At 51.6% G+C, this 15,290-nt stretch overlaps 1 protein-coding gene across 1 annotated transcript in view; it reads right to left on the bottom strand.

Moving 5' to 3' along the window:
- SCMH1 (Scm polycomb group protein homolog 1) overlaps positions 1–15,290 on the bottom strand; it is a 64,879-nt gene continuing 49,589 nt past the window's right edge. Inside the window, exons 13-16 of the mRNA XM_058819716.1 lie at positions 11,186–11,317; positions 3,913–4,116; positions 2,868–3,022; positions 1–1,700 (exon numbers count right to left, since the gene is read on the bottom strand). Coding sequence (XP_058675699.1) covers positions 1,575–1,700; positions 2,868–3,022; positions 3,913–4,116; positions 11,186–11,317 — 617 coding nt within the window. The 3' untranslated portion in view covers positions 1–1,574. The remainder of the gene's footprint in view (positions 1,701–2,867; positions 3,023–3,912; positions 4,117–11,185; positions 11,318–15,290) is intronic.

Genomic DNA, 15,290 nt, shown 5'->3' with positions numbered 1-15,290 from the left:
CCCCTTAGGGGTAAACCTGACTCAGTGCAAGAGCCTGGAGGGTTGGTCACCACCACAGGGGCTGGTCCTGCTGCTGGCCAGGCCCTGGAGGCTGCAGGGGAGGTGTGAGCTGTGGCTCCCATGCAGAGGCTGGGGACAGGAGAGGGAAGTGCTTGGAGTGGAGATTCTGTCCCAGCCCCTGGGTCACTGCAGAGGGAGTGTGCTGAGCTGTGTGCCCTGGCACCATCAGCCCTGTCCTGCCAGGCTGGTGCCAGGGGTGCTCCAGGGTCTGGGCAGCCCCCAGCTGGCAGCTGCTGTCCAGGGGACACTGCGGTGGCTCCACTCTGACACTCCTCGTGCAGCTGCAGAAACCTGTCTGGGACCATGGGAAGCACTCAAGTGCCATCAAAAATAAATACATTAAACTGCCTGAGACCAATAGGTGCCTCGGGAAGGGCAAAGCCCTCACAGCCCTCACAAAGCCCTCTTCTGAGAGATGCCAGGACAGGTCACCATCCTGGGATGCTCTGGCCAGACCCAAAACCCTCACACACGCTGAGCTGGGACAGACCAAAACTCTATAGAGGAGCAGCAGTGCCCCTGGGAAGACAAACCTTAGCAGCTCTGGCTAAAAACCACCAAGAGCTGCGAGTTCAACACAGGTAGAAAAATCATCTCATCGTTTGAAACAGACAACTCCTTAGTAGAAAAAAAAATTCCAAATTAAAAAAAAAATTAAAAAAAGGCGAGAAGGATCAGCTGAGTCCTGCAGCATCCAGGCAGCCTCCAACACCAGCCCAGGCCCATCTGTGCCAGGGGCACGCCAGGCCCAGCCCTCTCCATGCTCCCACACGGCCTCCCCAGTCTGGAATAAATACAAAGGCCTGCACCCCCAGCCCAGTGTGCCCAGCTGGAGCCCGCTCAGGAGCTGGGGGCAGGCAGAGCTGGGTGGATGGGCTCCCCCAGTTTGGAGACAGGGCTCTGAGCTCTCTGTGGTGGCACAGGGCTGGGGGCAGGCTGGGGGCAGGCTCACTGCCCAGGGGCTGCCCCAGCGGGCACAGCGAGGGGCTGAGGCAAACCCCGGGTCCTGGGAGCCCTGCTGGAGCTGCTCCATCCAGGGAAGCAGAACTGGGAGCTCATGGAGAAATGCTGGCTGGGCAGCAGGGAGAGACCTCGGCTTCCAACGCCCACAGCCCGAGTGTGGTGCAGAGCCCGGCTGTGCCAGTGCCCACAGCTCAGCCTGGTGCAGAGCCAGCTGTGCCAGTGCCCACAGCTCAGCCTGGTGCAGAGCCCGGCTGTGCCAGTGCCCACAGCCCGAGTGTGGTGCAGAGCTGGCTGTGCCAGTGCCCACAGCTCAGCCTGGTGCAGAGCCCAGCTGTGCCAGTGCCCACAGCTCAGCCTGGTGCAGAGCTGGCTGTGCCAGGCCCCTCCTGAGCGCTGTCGGGGGCCCGGCTGGCGTCGGGAGTGTCCGTCTGTCCGTCTGTCTGTCTGTCTGCTGCGGCGGAAGGGGTGTGTGCATGCGAACCTGTGGCAGGTGAGCGCGGGTGGGGCGGCCGGGAGCGGAGCTTCCAGGGTCCATCCTGCCAGGAGTCCTCTCAGAACTTGCCTTGCTTTAGCTTGTCGATGTGGTAGGTGAGCTTCAGGGCTGGCCCCAGCTTCAGCCCCATGTATTTCATCATCATGTCACTGCGCAGCAGCAGCAGGGCCTTCCCGTCGATCTCCTGCAAGGATCGACCACAGAGCTCCTGATGGCACCTGGGAGCCACAGCCCTGCCTGAGCCAGGCCCAAAATGCAACAGCAGGGCTGGGTGAGAGAGCCCTGCTCAGCAGCATCCCAGTATGGATGTCCCAGTATGGACATCCCAGCAGGGACATCCCAGTATGGACACCACAGCATAGACATCCCAGAATGGACATCCTAGTGAGGAGATCCCATTATGGACATCCCAGTATGGAGACCCCAGCATGGACACCCTAGTATTGACATCCCAGCTTGGACACTCCAGTATGGACACCCCAATATGGACATCCCAGCCTGGAGACATCAGTATGGAGACTCCAGTATGGACATTCCCGTAGGGACATCCCAGTATGCCCAGTAAGGAGACCCCAGACACACAGAGCTCTGCACATGAACCCCAAACACACCCAGCTCTGTACATGAACCCCAAATACACAGAGCTCTGTATATGAACCCCAAACACGGCCAGAGCTCTGCACATGAACCCCAAACACACACAGCTCTGTACATGAACCCCAAATACACACAGAGCTCTGTACACAAACCCCAAACACACCCAGAGCTCTGTACATGAACCTCAGACACACAGAGCTCTGCACATGAACCCCAAACACACCCAGAGCTCTGTACATGAACCCCAAACACCCACACAGAACTCTGTACACAAACCCCAAACACCCACACAGAACTCTGTACACAAACCCCAAACACACCCAGAGCTCTGTACATGAACCCCAAACACCCACACAGAACTCTGTACACGAACCCCAAACACACCCAGAGCTCTGCACATGAACCCCAAACACACACAGCTCTGCACACAAACCCCAGACACACAGAGCTCTGCACATGAACCCCAGACACACAGAACTCTGCACACAAACCCCAAACACACAGAACTCTGTACACAAACCCCAAACACACAGAACTCTGCACACAAACCCCAAACACACAGAACTCTGTACACAAACCCCAAACACACAGAACTCTGCACACAAACCCCAAACACACAGAACTCTGTACACAAACCCCAAACACACAAGCTCTGTACACAAACCCCAAACACACAAGCTCTGTACACAAACCCCAAACACACACAGCTCTGCACACAAACCCCAAACGCACCCCCAGAGTTCTGCCCACTCACGTGTTTTCGGAAGAGGTCGGCGTGGGGGCCCAGCTGCGGGTCGGCCTCGCGGATGAACTGCATCACCTCCTCCACCGTCCAGGCCGAGGGGTCGCGGCTGCTGAGGCGGGAGCTGTCCCTGGAGCTGTCCCTGGAGCCCGGGTACCTGTCCGAGCCTGGGGAAGGCACAGCTCTGTCACTGGGGCTCCCTGGCACCGCCCCAGCCGCTGCCCCTCAGCCCCCCACTCAGCTCCTCTCCACAGCACGGCAGAGACACAGCAAGGGATGCCCCAGATTCCTCTGGCACAGGTCTGGCACCCAAACCTTACTCCCCCTCTTTAGGTCTGACTTTTCAGGGCAGCCTTCTATACTGAGCCCCACTCCCCTTGTTTGGCCCCAACTCCCTCTCCTCCCTGTCCATGGGCAGACACTTCCCACCTCAGCAGAACATCCCCTGCCATTCCCACATCTCTCCCAACACCTTTAGCACATTTAACGTGGCAAAACTGGTTTATGTTTTCACTGGCTGCATCTTCTGACGGACTGAACCCACAGGTGACCTCCCAGCCTGAACTTCACCATGCACAGTCCCTTGTCTTAGCTCTGCCTGAAAATCTGTGGGAGGCAGCAGCAGCCTGAGCTTTTCAGAGGCTTTTACTGATGCCATGCACCTAATATGACATTATTTGCAACCCCACTTTCTACAATGAGCAGTTCAGCTCTCCTGCCCCTCTTCCCCCATACAGAGAGGTGCCATTCATGCATCTGCCCATCCTCCCAGCCCCACCAGGCAACTTTCGACTCCCCAGCCATTCCCAATCCATCCTTGTGGACTCAGACACCCATTTATCACTTGGACACAGTTCAGCTCCCGCCTGTTCCTTTCTCCCCACTGCCAAAGCAGAAATGTCACCTGTCCACACTGCCAGGTGCCATCACACCTAACAGACTCTGTTGGCTGTGCAGAGCCCAGCCTGTGGTACTGGCTGAAGTCAGGAAGGTGTGACTGGAGTTAGCCCAGCCCTTCACTGCCCCACGCACAGCTCAGGGCTGTGTGAGCTCTTACCCCCAGAGCTCAGCCTGCGCAGGGCAGAGCTGCTGCCCTGGCTGAGGCTGCAGGGCTGCTGCAGGTGCCTGTATCCTGGCAGGCGAAAGTCTCTGGAGCTCCTGCTGTGGCTGGATGAACTGACAGAGTTCAAGGCAGAGTCCATGGGGTCCAGGCGAGGCTCTAAGGGCCCTGGGAGGCCATCTCCCAGGACAAAGGTTTCACCTGGAATGCAGCAAGCTGCAGTTAGTGCACCTGAACGCCACAGCCATGCTCCTCTGCTGGGCTCACCCCAGCATAGGGATCAAACCAGGCCCTGCCACAGCCCTGGCATTCACCAGCTGCCAATGGTGTCACCATCTGCCAGTGCCAGTCTAACTAGTGTCATGACAATGGTCCCAGACTGGAGCAGCAGCTCCTTTTTCAGCTACTCTGCTCATGCCACCACCAGCCTGACTGCCCTGGGCCCCTCTGGACACCCCAGCAGGGACATTCCTGGGATGGGCAGGGCTGTCCCCTCTGGATGCCAATTGTCCTAGGGTGATGTTCTGATGCTGTATCCCCAGTTCTGTGCTCTGTTCATGCTGGATATCATGTTCTGTGCCTTCAAGACTGGCTCTGAAGAGCGAATGTTTTGTTTTGGTTTTGCTCTCAGCCACTCCCCCACGGCTGGTGGCGCACACAGACAGGGCAGTGCATGGTGCTGCTTTTGCTTTTTGCTTTGCTTTTCCCTTTGCTTTTCGCTTTGCTCTTGCTTCTGCTTTGCTCCTGCTCATTAGTTAGCTTAGCTAAGCAGTCCAAATTTTCCCTGGACTGTTTCTCCTTTCCCTTTTTTGGACCCACTCAAACCTGCTCCAGACTGGGACCTGGGAACACCGAGAGTTTGCACCTTGTGGCTGCAGCAGCTGCCCCAGCACAGGAGGGACTGAGAACAGAGAGACCACCCCCAGAGAGACTTTCTGAATTTGTCATCTTTGTCAGAGCGGTGACAGAGTGGTGTCACCTGGTATTGTTCATTCTGTGTGCTGGGGGTGCTGTGCCTGTTAAATAAACAGGTTCTTTCCACTTCTCTCCAAGGAATCCTTCCCGACCCAGCTGGGGGCAGGGGCTGTGTGGGTTTGCTTTCTGGAGAGACCCCTTTGGAGATTCTCTCCCAAATTTGCCCAAAACCTGGACACCAATGGACACAGGACTCACAGCCAGGCTTGAACAGAAGGGGAGGGGATGCTCCCCAAGGGGTCACACACCAAGGGCACGGCCCTGCTGCTTGGCATGCGGTGGCAGACACACGCAGAGCAGGAGGGAGCTGTGCCATCAGGGCCAGGCAATGCTCCCACACCCTGCTGCTCCTCTGGCCCCAAAAGCAACCATGAGCTGCCCCAAAAGCCAGTGATGAGCTGCTCATCCATCCTGGGCTCCTGCTGGGTTCTTTTCCAGCCTAACCGCATCAGAGGCCAATTCCCTGTACTGGAACATGCACAGGAGGGCCTGGGCCTCTAATACCCTCCCCAGAGCAATGGTGGCTTCCTCATCTTCCCCAGAAATGCCCTGAATTTGCAGCTGTCTGTGTGGCACTGCTGGGATGGAGGGGCTGAGGAGGCTGTCCAGGGTGACAGGCTGCACTGGCTGAGGCAGCAAGATCTGCTGTCACAGACATCTTTTATGGAAAATCCTTTCCTTAGGATTTTTCCTCCTGAGAAGCTGGGAGGCCTCAGGAACAAAATGTAAACAATGGTTATCTGCTGCTGTGGAATGCAACAGGTGCATCTGTGATTGGTCTCATGTTGGTTGTTTCTAATCAATGGCCAATCACAGTCAGCTGGCTTGGACTCTCTGTCCGAGACAGAAGCTTTTGTTACCATTCTTTGCTATTCTATTCTTAGCCAGCCTTCTGATGAAACCTTTTCTTCTATTCTTTTAGTATCGTTTTAATGTAATATATATCATAAAATAATAAATCAGCCTTCTGAACCATGGAGTCAGATCCTCATCTCTTCCCTCATCCTGTGAACACCATCACACAGCCCTGACCTGCCAGGGCTTCACACTGTAAGGACATGAAATGGGAACACCCTTGTGTGCCTGCTGGCCAGCCTGGTGTGGGGTTATCACTGGGAAAGTGCTGCTCCCACCCCAGGGCTTTGCCACTCTGCACTTGAGGCACTGCTGCCTTTGTTTGCTTCTGGGTCTCTGGGATGTGCCCAGGAACAGCAGCACAGCCTTAAAATCTCCTCTACAAACTGATGTGGACTGTTACCCTTGTGACCTGTGCTGTGCTGGCCCTCTTGTCACTCTCCCCCTGCATGGACAGCTGTGTTCTCACCTGCTCTGCATGCATAAAGAATGGTTTGCTGACTCATGGCTGTTCCTGAATAACCTCAAACCCCTCCTGCACTCTCCCCATTGCATTTCAGCCCCAGACTGGACACAAAGCAGAGCTTGGCTGCCCTGGCCTGGCCTAGTGGAGATCCCTGCCCAGTCACTTACACCAGTGGGGTTCCACTGCAGCTGCTTCAAACTACATTTGGTCTCCTCCTTGTGAAAAATGCATGTATTTTATGATTGGCTTTTTGAAAATATTAAAATTAATATTATATGTGTTGTGTCAGACAGTAATGCTGTATTAATTCTCTTAAGTAGTGTGGTAAATATAGTTTTAGCTTATAAAAATGTTAAAATAGAAACTATGCTATGTAGGATACTTTTTTTTTTAAAGAAAGGACCAACAGCAAGGTAGCAGCCACAGGACACCTGAATCTTTCAGAGAAAAAGAATTTACTGCCCTCTTATCAGAAGAAATGAACTTCTTCCCATCTCAAAGGCGCTGTTAGGATTCAGAGGAAGAAGTTGACACTGCCCAGACAGAATCCTGTGTTTGAATGGAATTTATGCATCATGTATGAGATGTATGAATATGCAACAACCTGTTGTTTTTAAGGGTTAATCCTTTGTTAACTGTGTCCTTTTTCGGGCTTATTTTGCCCAGAAAGAGGTACCTGGACTGTCCATAACTCTTTGTTTCTATTGTCTCATATTGTCCTAATTCAAATTGTCCAAATTATTATTACTCTAATTGTATTACTATTTTAGAACCATTTCATTACTATTAAACTTTTAAAATTTTAAAAACAAGTGATTAAAATTTTTCACACTCCTCAACAGGACAGTTCTGTTTAAACCCCAAAACTTTTCCCATGAAACATCTGGGGGAGGGTTCTGACTGCCAGGGAAGGACAGGGCAGGAGAGGGGTCAGTGGGCACAGCCCCCAGTGGCTGTGGGCATGGGAACAGGTCCAAGCTGTGCATCTCAGCCCTCCAAGGACTCCCAGCACCTTCTGGGGTGACACAGAGCTGCAGCTGGCTAGGAGGTCCTGCGACACTCACCCAGATGTGCTGGGTCACACAAACACACGTCTGAGTGCTCCCAAAAACCCCAGAGCTCTCAGCAGGGATTGGTGTCAGCAGAAGGAATTTCAGGGCCCAGTTTGGGAGAGCACATGCACAGATTCCCGAGGATCCAAAATTCACCCTCAGAAATGACTTCACTCAACAATGAGCACTGTCATGACAGGAATGTGCTGTGTGATGCATTCTGCAAACACAAAAATGTGATCCTGTTCTCACAGCTGTGATCACACCCTGAGGGCCACAGGTGAAGCCCTGGGGGCACGATGTGCTTTTGCCCAGCAGCTAAAACTGAAGGCACACAGTGATCCCCAGGTTCCCTCACCCTGCACAGGGCAGTGCCTGCTTGGGCTGTAACTCTGCAGCAGGATCAGTGCAAGAGGGAGAGAGGGTTTTCCTAAAAATACAAGTACACAGGGAACTGCTGAATGAACGATACCTCCAGGGAGGGAAGAAGGACAAGAGGGGAATGATTGCTGCCCTGGGAATCATCTGTAGATGAGACACTCCTGCACAACTGCACTCAGACAACACCCAGGATCCTTCACCTTTGATAAGCAGTGGGAGGAGGAGGTGGCTGATCCTCAGGCAGAGCTCCTTACACACACTGTTAGATTTAACTAAAGGCTGGCAGTTGGCACATTGTAGGGAAACATGCCACAATTAGTGGCTGAGAGGCAGGGAGCAGATAATTAAAGTTTAATTAAACAAATAGTGCTATAGACTCAACAGTGTCACTTTACTGCTAAAACATGGGAGTTTGGCCACAAGCACAAATGTGATTTGCACTACTCCTGAACACCCACTGCTTCCAGCAAGTGATGGGCTGTGAAGGCAGGTCCCCACTGTGCTGGGTTTCAGCAAAAAGCCACACAAACTCCACTGGATGCAAGAGGAAAAACAATGTAATATGTGAGATCCCTTCCTCATGTCTCTGCTTCTTGCCAAATGCAGAGTGAATGGAGATGTCCCACTGCTGCTCACAGCCTTCCACATGGCAAAGTGGGATGTGCTCAGGAGCTGCTGTGTGAGACAGAGTTCATTCCCATGAGAAGATGTGCCTTGTTCAAAAATACTCAATATCTGAGTATTTCAGGTGCATATTCTTAAAATATATCCTCTGAAATGCAAATATTCCTGCCTGAACCTCAGTTTCGTGATGGAGGAGGAGGAGGATGTATTCATTCCAGCTTTTAGCTGTGGGATAAGAATGAATTTCTAGATGGAATTTGCACCTCATTTCTCCCTGCCTGGATGAAGAACTGAACAAGACCAAGCTGCTGCAGGAAGGATAAGGATCCCCCCTCACATGCAGCCACACTTCCTGCCCACTTGTCAGGGTTTTTTGGAAGAGGCTGGAGAATTCTGGCATCCAGATGGCACAACCCACTCAAAGGCCAAGGAATAACTGAATAGACTTTGCAGCAGACTAAGAATCAATCTTGTGGGAACCTAATGAAAGCTCCTCCTTGGAATTACCCATTATGGAAGCCTTCTCTCTTCACTGACAACACAGAGTGGGCAACAATCACCACCCAACCAAGGCATCTGAACCTTTGGAGCAATCCATTTCTCCAAGATCAGGCTGAACACTGCCTGTCCCACCTGCTGGGGGAGAAGAAGGGGCTGGGCAGTGCCAGCAGTTACCCAAATTCAATGGCTGATGCATCAGAGGGGAACCAAGGAGAACAGCACCCATTTGGAGGTGAGGAACAGAAGGGGACTCTGGGGACAGTTTCTGACCTGTCTAGATGCTGGAATAGATGAAGTGGTGTGTGGCACTGCTGTGACAAATGTACAGTTTTAATCACTGCAGATAAGGAAGTCAGTAGAAACTGTTCACCAGAGAGCCAGGGAATGGTTTGGGTTGGGAAGGACCTTAAAGTCCATCCAGTGCCACCCCTGCCATGAGAACCAGGGAATGGTTTGGGTTGGGAAGGACCTTAAAGTCCATCCAGTGCCACCCCTGCCATGAGAACCAGGGAATGGTTTGGGTTGGGAAGGACCTTAAAGTCCATCCAGTGCCACCCCTGCCATGAGAACCAGGGAATGGTTTGGGTTGGGAAGGACCTTAAAGTCCATCCAGTGCCACCCCTGCCATGGCAGGGACACCTCCCACTGTCCCAGCTTGCTCCAAGCCCCGATGTTCACCTGGCACTGGAAACTTCCAGAGATCCTGGGGCAGCCCCAGCTGCTCTGGGCAAGTTCAGTGTTAGAGGCAGGGTCAGAGATCCTGCAGAGCACAGGACACAGTGATGGACACAGACAAAAATCACCCAGCCAAACCAGGGAAATCGGCATTCTAAAGGGACACAGCAACAGAGCATGAAGCCACTGAACTGGGAGCCTGCCCAGGAGTCTCCAGCAATTTTTCAGGGATTTCAGTCACAAAGAATTGTGACTAACACTGGCAGATTTCATGAGCCATTAATTAAAGGCCCCAGTCAGATTAAATCTTCAGTCTGCATTAGGAAGGGTTTGCAGTTCAGTACAAAGTGGGAGGGTATTTATTGAGGATTACTCAGTTCAGGGTGTCCTCCAGCTGCCTGGATCTCCTGGAAATCTCCCACCTGTGCATGCAAGGGTCACCTATGGATCCCACAGCTAAAATAACTGAGTTCATGAAAAATGAACTGGGCAAACTTTGCCTCTTCCTGGGAAGATGAATTCTGCTGCTGATTTGCATCCCAGCTGTGAAGGGGTTTAAGTGTCCTGTGCTTAGTAAGGAATAAAAGTGGCAATTCCTGCTTCTGCACCAGTGGCATCCAAGGGACTCTGGGAAGGAGCAGCAGTGTGGGATGGGAATGGTGTGGCTGAGCTGGGGGAGCCAGTGACACCCCACAGCTGTTTCAGTGAGGAACAAGATGAAATCCTGGGAAAGGGCAGCAAGTTCCTGCACATCAGCATCTGTACAACAGGCTGCAGCAAACCCTCAGGGAAAAATCCACAAATCAGATTGAGGCAGCTGGGCAGTCTGAGCACTGTTAATCCCATGCACAGTGAGGGAAACTAAACCAGATTATATAGTGAGAGATGATGCCTGTCAAGCTTAGAAGGAACTCCTGCTGCATTCCACATGCCTGACACATCAGTGTGGGGAACCAGGCTCACCACAGAGCAGCTCATCTGTCAGGACCCAGGACATCCCTCTGGCTGTCCTGAGCAGCCAGGACCTCTGCCAGGGGGCTCAGAGACCCTGGCACAGAGCCCAACACACCTGTGGGTTTGATTATGACCCGTGGAGCAAATTACCAACCTTAGATGAGGATCTGCAAGCCACAACAGTTTAGGTAGAATAACAGTGAATTTATCATGGGGTGGAAAAGTTGATTTTGGGATTTTGGTATGGGGGTTCAGGGAGCAAGATGGAGGGAACTGGGTGTGTCCAGCATTTCTCCTTCTTCTTCTTGGCCTCCATCTTCTGCTGTGATGTTGGCACTTTTGCATTGGTTTAGAGTAGAAGCTCACTGTCTAACCAAGGTGATAGGTATTGGGAAGTGATTGTAAACATTGTACAGGTAGTTTGTAGTATAAAGACATAACACTGCCCTGGGGCAGGCAGAGTGCCTGGAACTGTCCTGCTGCATGGACCTCGGCAGGGCAGGAGAAAATTTTTTATAGATAAGACACAATAAACAACCTTGAGACCGAGAAATGAAGAGCTCTGACTCTTTCTTCAAGTGCTGGGCTGGGGAAAGGGATTTTTAAACTCTTCTTGGGGTCACTGTGAGCAGCTAAAGCCCCAACACTCACCCACTCCCCTCTGGAACACCAAGCACTACCCACGGCAGGGATGGGCAAAGCAGCTCCCTGCAGCCAGGGCAGTGTGAGCCTGCAGCAGCCAGGACAGGCTCTGGAACAGCTCTGGGAACAGACACGCTGTGCTCACCTTCCAAAGGGTGACGGTCATTCTTTGGTACCTTGGGGGAGAGAGGAGCACTGTATGGAGGGGGGTCTTGGGAAAAGCGCTTTGTACCCCGGCCTGGTCCCTGCAGAGAGCCGTCTAGGGAACTGCTTCTGTCTAGGAAAAGAGAACAAGGCCTCTTTAGTCACACCTCTGACTCTGGTTAGTTTATCTTTAAGTGCTGCAAACACTCTGAATCAGAGTTCAGGATGGGCAGGTCTCAGCATTGTGGCACATCTGGTGCTCTGCATTTCCCTGAATTCTGATTTCTGTTTTTCCACTCTGCCCAGCAGCCCAACTCTTGGCACTGACCTCTCATGGAGGCTGGAAACTCTGTGTGTGAGCTGATCCATGCCCAGAGCTGGGTGCTTTCCCTCTCACTCAGGTTTTGCCCTCTCTCATGATGACATGGGTGTAGCCATGATATTTTATAAAAAATCATTTTGCTAGGATTTTTCTCTTGAGAAGCTGAGAGACCTCAGAAACAAAATGTAAACAATAATTATCTACTGCTGTGGAATGCAATGGGTAGATCTTTGATTGGTCTCATGTGGTTGTTTTTAATTAATGGCCAATCACAGTCAGCTGGCTCAGACTCTCTGAGAGTCAAGCTTTTATCATTCCTTTTCATTCCCTGCCAGCCTTCTTATGAAATCTTTTCTTCTATTCTTTTAGTATAATTTTAATATAATACATATCATAAAATAATTAATCAGCCTTCTGAAACATGGAGTCAAGATTGTCATCTCTTCCCTCATCCCTGTTAACACCACCACACAAGGGGATTTCTTTAGGAGTGCAGACATCCTGGGAAATGCAGTCTTGCCAGAGTCCCCTGAGCCCTGTGTGCATCACCAGCCTGGGCACCCACCACCTGCTCAAGCTGCAACCCAGCACATCTGGCAGGGCTCAACAGAGCATAGTTTGCAGGTTTTACCAGAGAAAAAGGGTGGTGACAAAACTAACACAGAATCCTAGCCATGTTTTGCCACATTTCAACCAAATTATTGGCTTAATTCCATTTCTCCTCACGGCTCATCCCACACAATTCCTGCTGATCCCACTGTCACCTTGGACAACTGGCAAACAAACCTTGGATGATTTGCAACTCCTCTGTGTTGCTGGATTAAACCTTACTCCCATTTTCAATCTCCCCCTTCCATGAAGCCCCCAGGCACTGTCGTGTCTGCACTGGCAAACAAACCTTGGATGATTTGCAAGCCCTCTGCCATACCCAGTGCTGGATTAAACCTTACTCCCATTTTTAATCTTCCCCCTCCATGGATCCCCCAGGCACTGTCACTGCTGCTCCTCTCCAAACTCATCATCCCAAGGATGGGACTGTGAGCAGAGCAGACAGGACACTGCCATGGCACTGTCCCTGCACTGTCACTGCTGCTCCTCTCCAAACTGATGCCAAGGATGGGATTGTGCCCATCCTGCCCACCAGACAGGACTGCCATGGGCTGGGACAGCTCTGCACACACAGCATCAGTGGTGGATGGACAAGGGATGGAAGCACTGACACTGACGGGGACAGCAGCCAGGTGAGTGACACAGGGGTGGCAGAGCCTGTCCCAGCTCAGGTGATCCTCCTGCTGCCCCACACTGCCCAGCAAGTGCCAGCTAGGCCCTCCAGCCACCCCGAGAGCTCTGGGGTGGGCACAGAGGGTGAATGCTCTGCACAAATGCCAGGAGCCACCAGCAGCCCTGAGAGCTGGCACAGGGCAGCAGGTGTGACAGGGACAGCAGGGAGTGACACCAGGGAGATGCACAATGCCCAGCAAAGGGAGGCACAGGTGGGGGGAGCACCAGATGGGCACGACTGAGGTGATTAAGGAGAAACACAAAGGTGGAGAAGGTTCCTGTTCAATCAATATCCTTCAGGGAAATGAAAGAGCTGCTTGCACTGAGGATTCCAAATCACCAAAAATCACTGTGACATTGCCAGAAAAACAAATTCCATCCTCAGAACCAGTCCCTGTAAGAAATACTCACTGCCCAGAGGGGGAAAACATGCTCTTGGTAATGTCTCTGTGTCAAACTGCACAACCTTCTTCACCCAACAGCCACAGAACCACAACACAAGGTGATGCTTTACAAAGGTTTTTCCATCAGGCTTTGGTATTTCAGCTTGTTTTTTTAAGTGGTTGATGTTGAAATACTGCAAACACAACAGGTCAGGTTATAGAAGTTAGTCCTAGGAATGAGAAGTGAGGTTGGTGTAAATTAATGAGAGGATAAACCAAAAAGAGAATTGTTTTTAAATGACAAGTTTTAAGAAAATAAAGAGATGGAGTAACAGACAGAGCTGTACTCAGATTATCAGGAATAAAAGGAAAATGTCTTCAGTCCAAAAATGACATAAACCTCATGAATGTGCTTATCAAAGAGGAAATAATCTGAGAGGGAAGGACCCCAGATTTCAGTGGATAAATGCTCACTTTGAGAAGGATGCTGAGAACAAGCAGATCATTTCCTTGGATAAAAGCAGACTGTGCACCTCAGGATGGGGGGTGCAGGATGAAGGGAGGTTTTCAACTCATTCTGTGTTTTGAGACAGTGCAAAGGCAAAGATGGGTCTGTGTTTCAGCTCCAGAGGAACAGAGTGAGGGGACACTGTGCAGAAAGGTGAAAAGGGCTGTCTCCAAATGACAGCACAGCTGGGAGGGATATTCCACCTGCCTTGCCTTGGGGGGAAGAGCAGCTCAGCTGCTGTGCCTGGGTGGTGCTGTGGCCACCCCAGGGCCATCAGCATGGACACCTTAATGAGCAGTGACAGCCACTCACCTCATCTTGTCAGCCCACTCCTAATTAGGGCTTCTCATTTAGGACAATGCACCTTGCACTGAGTGCACTGGCACCTCCTCCCTGGCTGCAGAGCACACCTGGCTCAGGTGTTGATGCATCCACCTGCACTCAGTGCACTTGTATGCTGAGAGATGGCAGACTTACACTGGATTTATGGAAGAAAAGTCTTCCCTGAGGGTGGGCAGGCCCTGGCACAGGGTGCCCAGAGCAGCTGTGGCTGCCCCTGCATCCCTGGCAGTGCCCAAGGCCAGGCTGGATGGAGCTGGGAGCACCTGGGACAGTGGAAGGTGTCCCTGCCATAGCAGGGGTGGAACGAGATGAGTTTTAAGGTTTCTTCCAACCCAAACCATTCTGGGATTCACTTCCAGCTGCAGCCATGCTGAGCACTGGGGCAGGGCTCTAAGGATAAAAGAAACAGGACAGGAACTAAAATATCCACCACTAAGTCACACAACTGAATGCCCTCAAATTGGAGACTTAAGGGTGCAGAGGAAGCCAAGAATGCCAGTGGACCTGAAACTCTGGGTCTGCTGCAGTAAATTCTAACAGAACTCAGTACTTAATTACTGAGACTCACTTGAAATGTGGTGCCAATATTTGAGAAAATAAGTGGAAAAAAAGATTTTTACAATAAAATGCCTATGTCTGACCTCAGCAGCACCACAAGGTTTGTGGCAGGCTCTGAAGGAAAGGGCAGGAAACACACAGGGCACATTTTATGGCAGGTGTTCATCAGAGGAGGCCATCCCAACATCCTCCCTGTGATGGGAAATCCTGATATCACATGAGGGAAGAGACATCAACCTCACACACCTGGAATTCAGCAAGATGCTACACACAGAGCCAGCTGAGACAGAACATGAATAACCGGGAGCCTTGCTCTATGCACAGAAACCTGATTTGAGAGGAAAAGCTGTTGGCAGCACACTGAGAAGGAACATGAGACTGGCAGTGAATCTGCCTGAGGATCACCTTGAGCCCAGGCTCATTTAATAACTGCAATTATCTTGGCAGAAATTTAAGAGATTTACCAATGAAATCTGCTGATGCCTTCCCATGTCAGGTGAGACAAAGCAGCATTTAAAATCAGGCAGGAAGGATAAATATATACATATATAAAAATATATATAACCAAGAATCAGCAAAGAGGAAAATCCAGCAGCAAATCCAGATGTGCACTTGCAGCACTGTCCCATGTGACCTGCAGGTGACACCACTGATGAGAAGAACAGTTTATGTGACCAAGACAGGCTGATCACCACCTGGTACAAGGACACAG

Source organism: Ammospiza caudacuta, chromosome 25 (genome assembly GCF_027887145.1).
Source record: "Ammospiza caudacuta isolate bAmmCau1 chromosome 25, bAmmCau1.pri, whole genome shotgun sequence".
Lineage (NCBI taxonomy): Eukaryota > Metazoa > Chordata > Aves > Passeriformes > Passerellidae > Ammospiza > Ammospiza caudacuta.
Note: the sequence above shows the minus strand (reverse complement) of the source record. Positions and strands in the feature narration are given on the sequence as shown.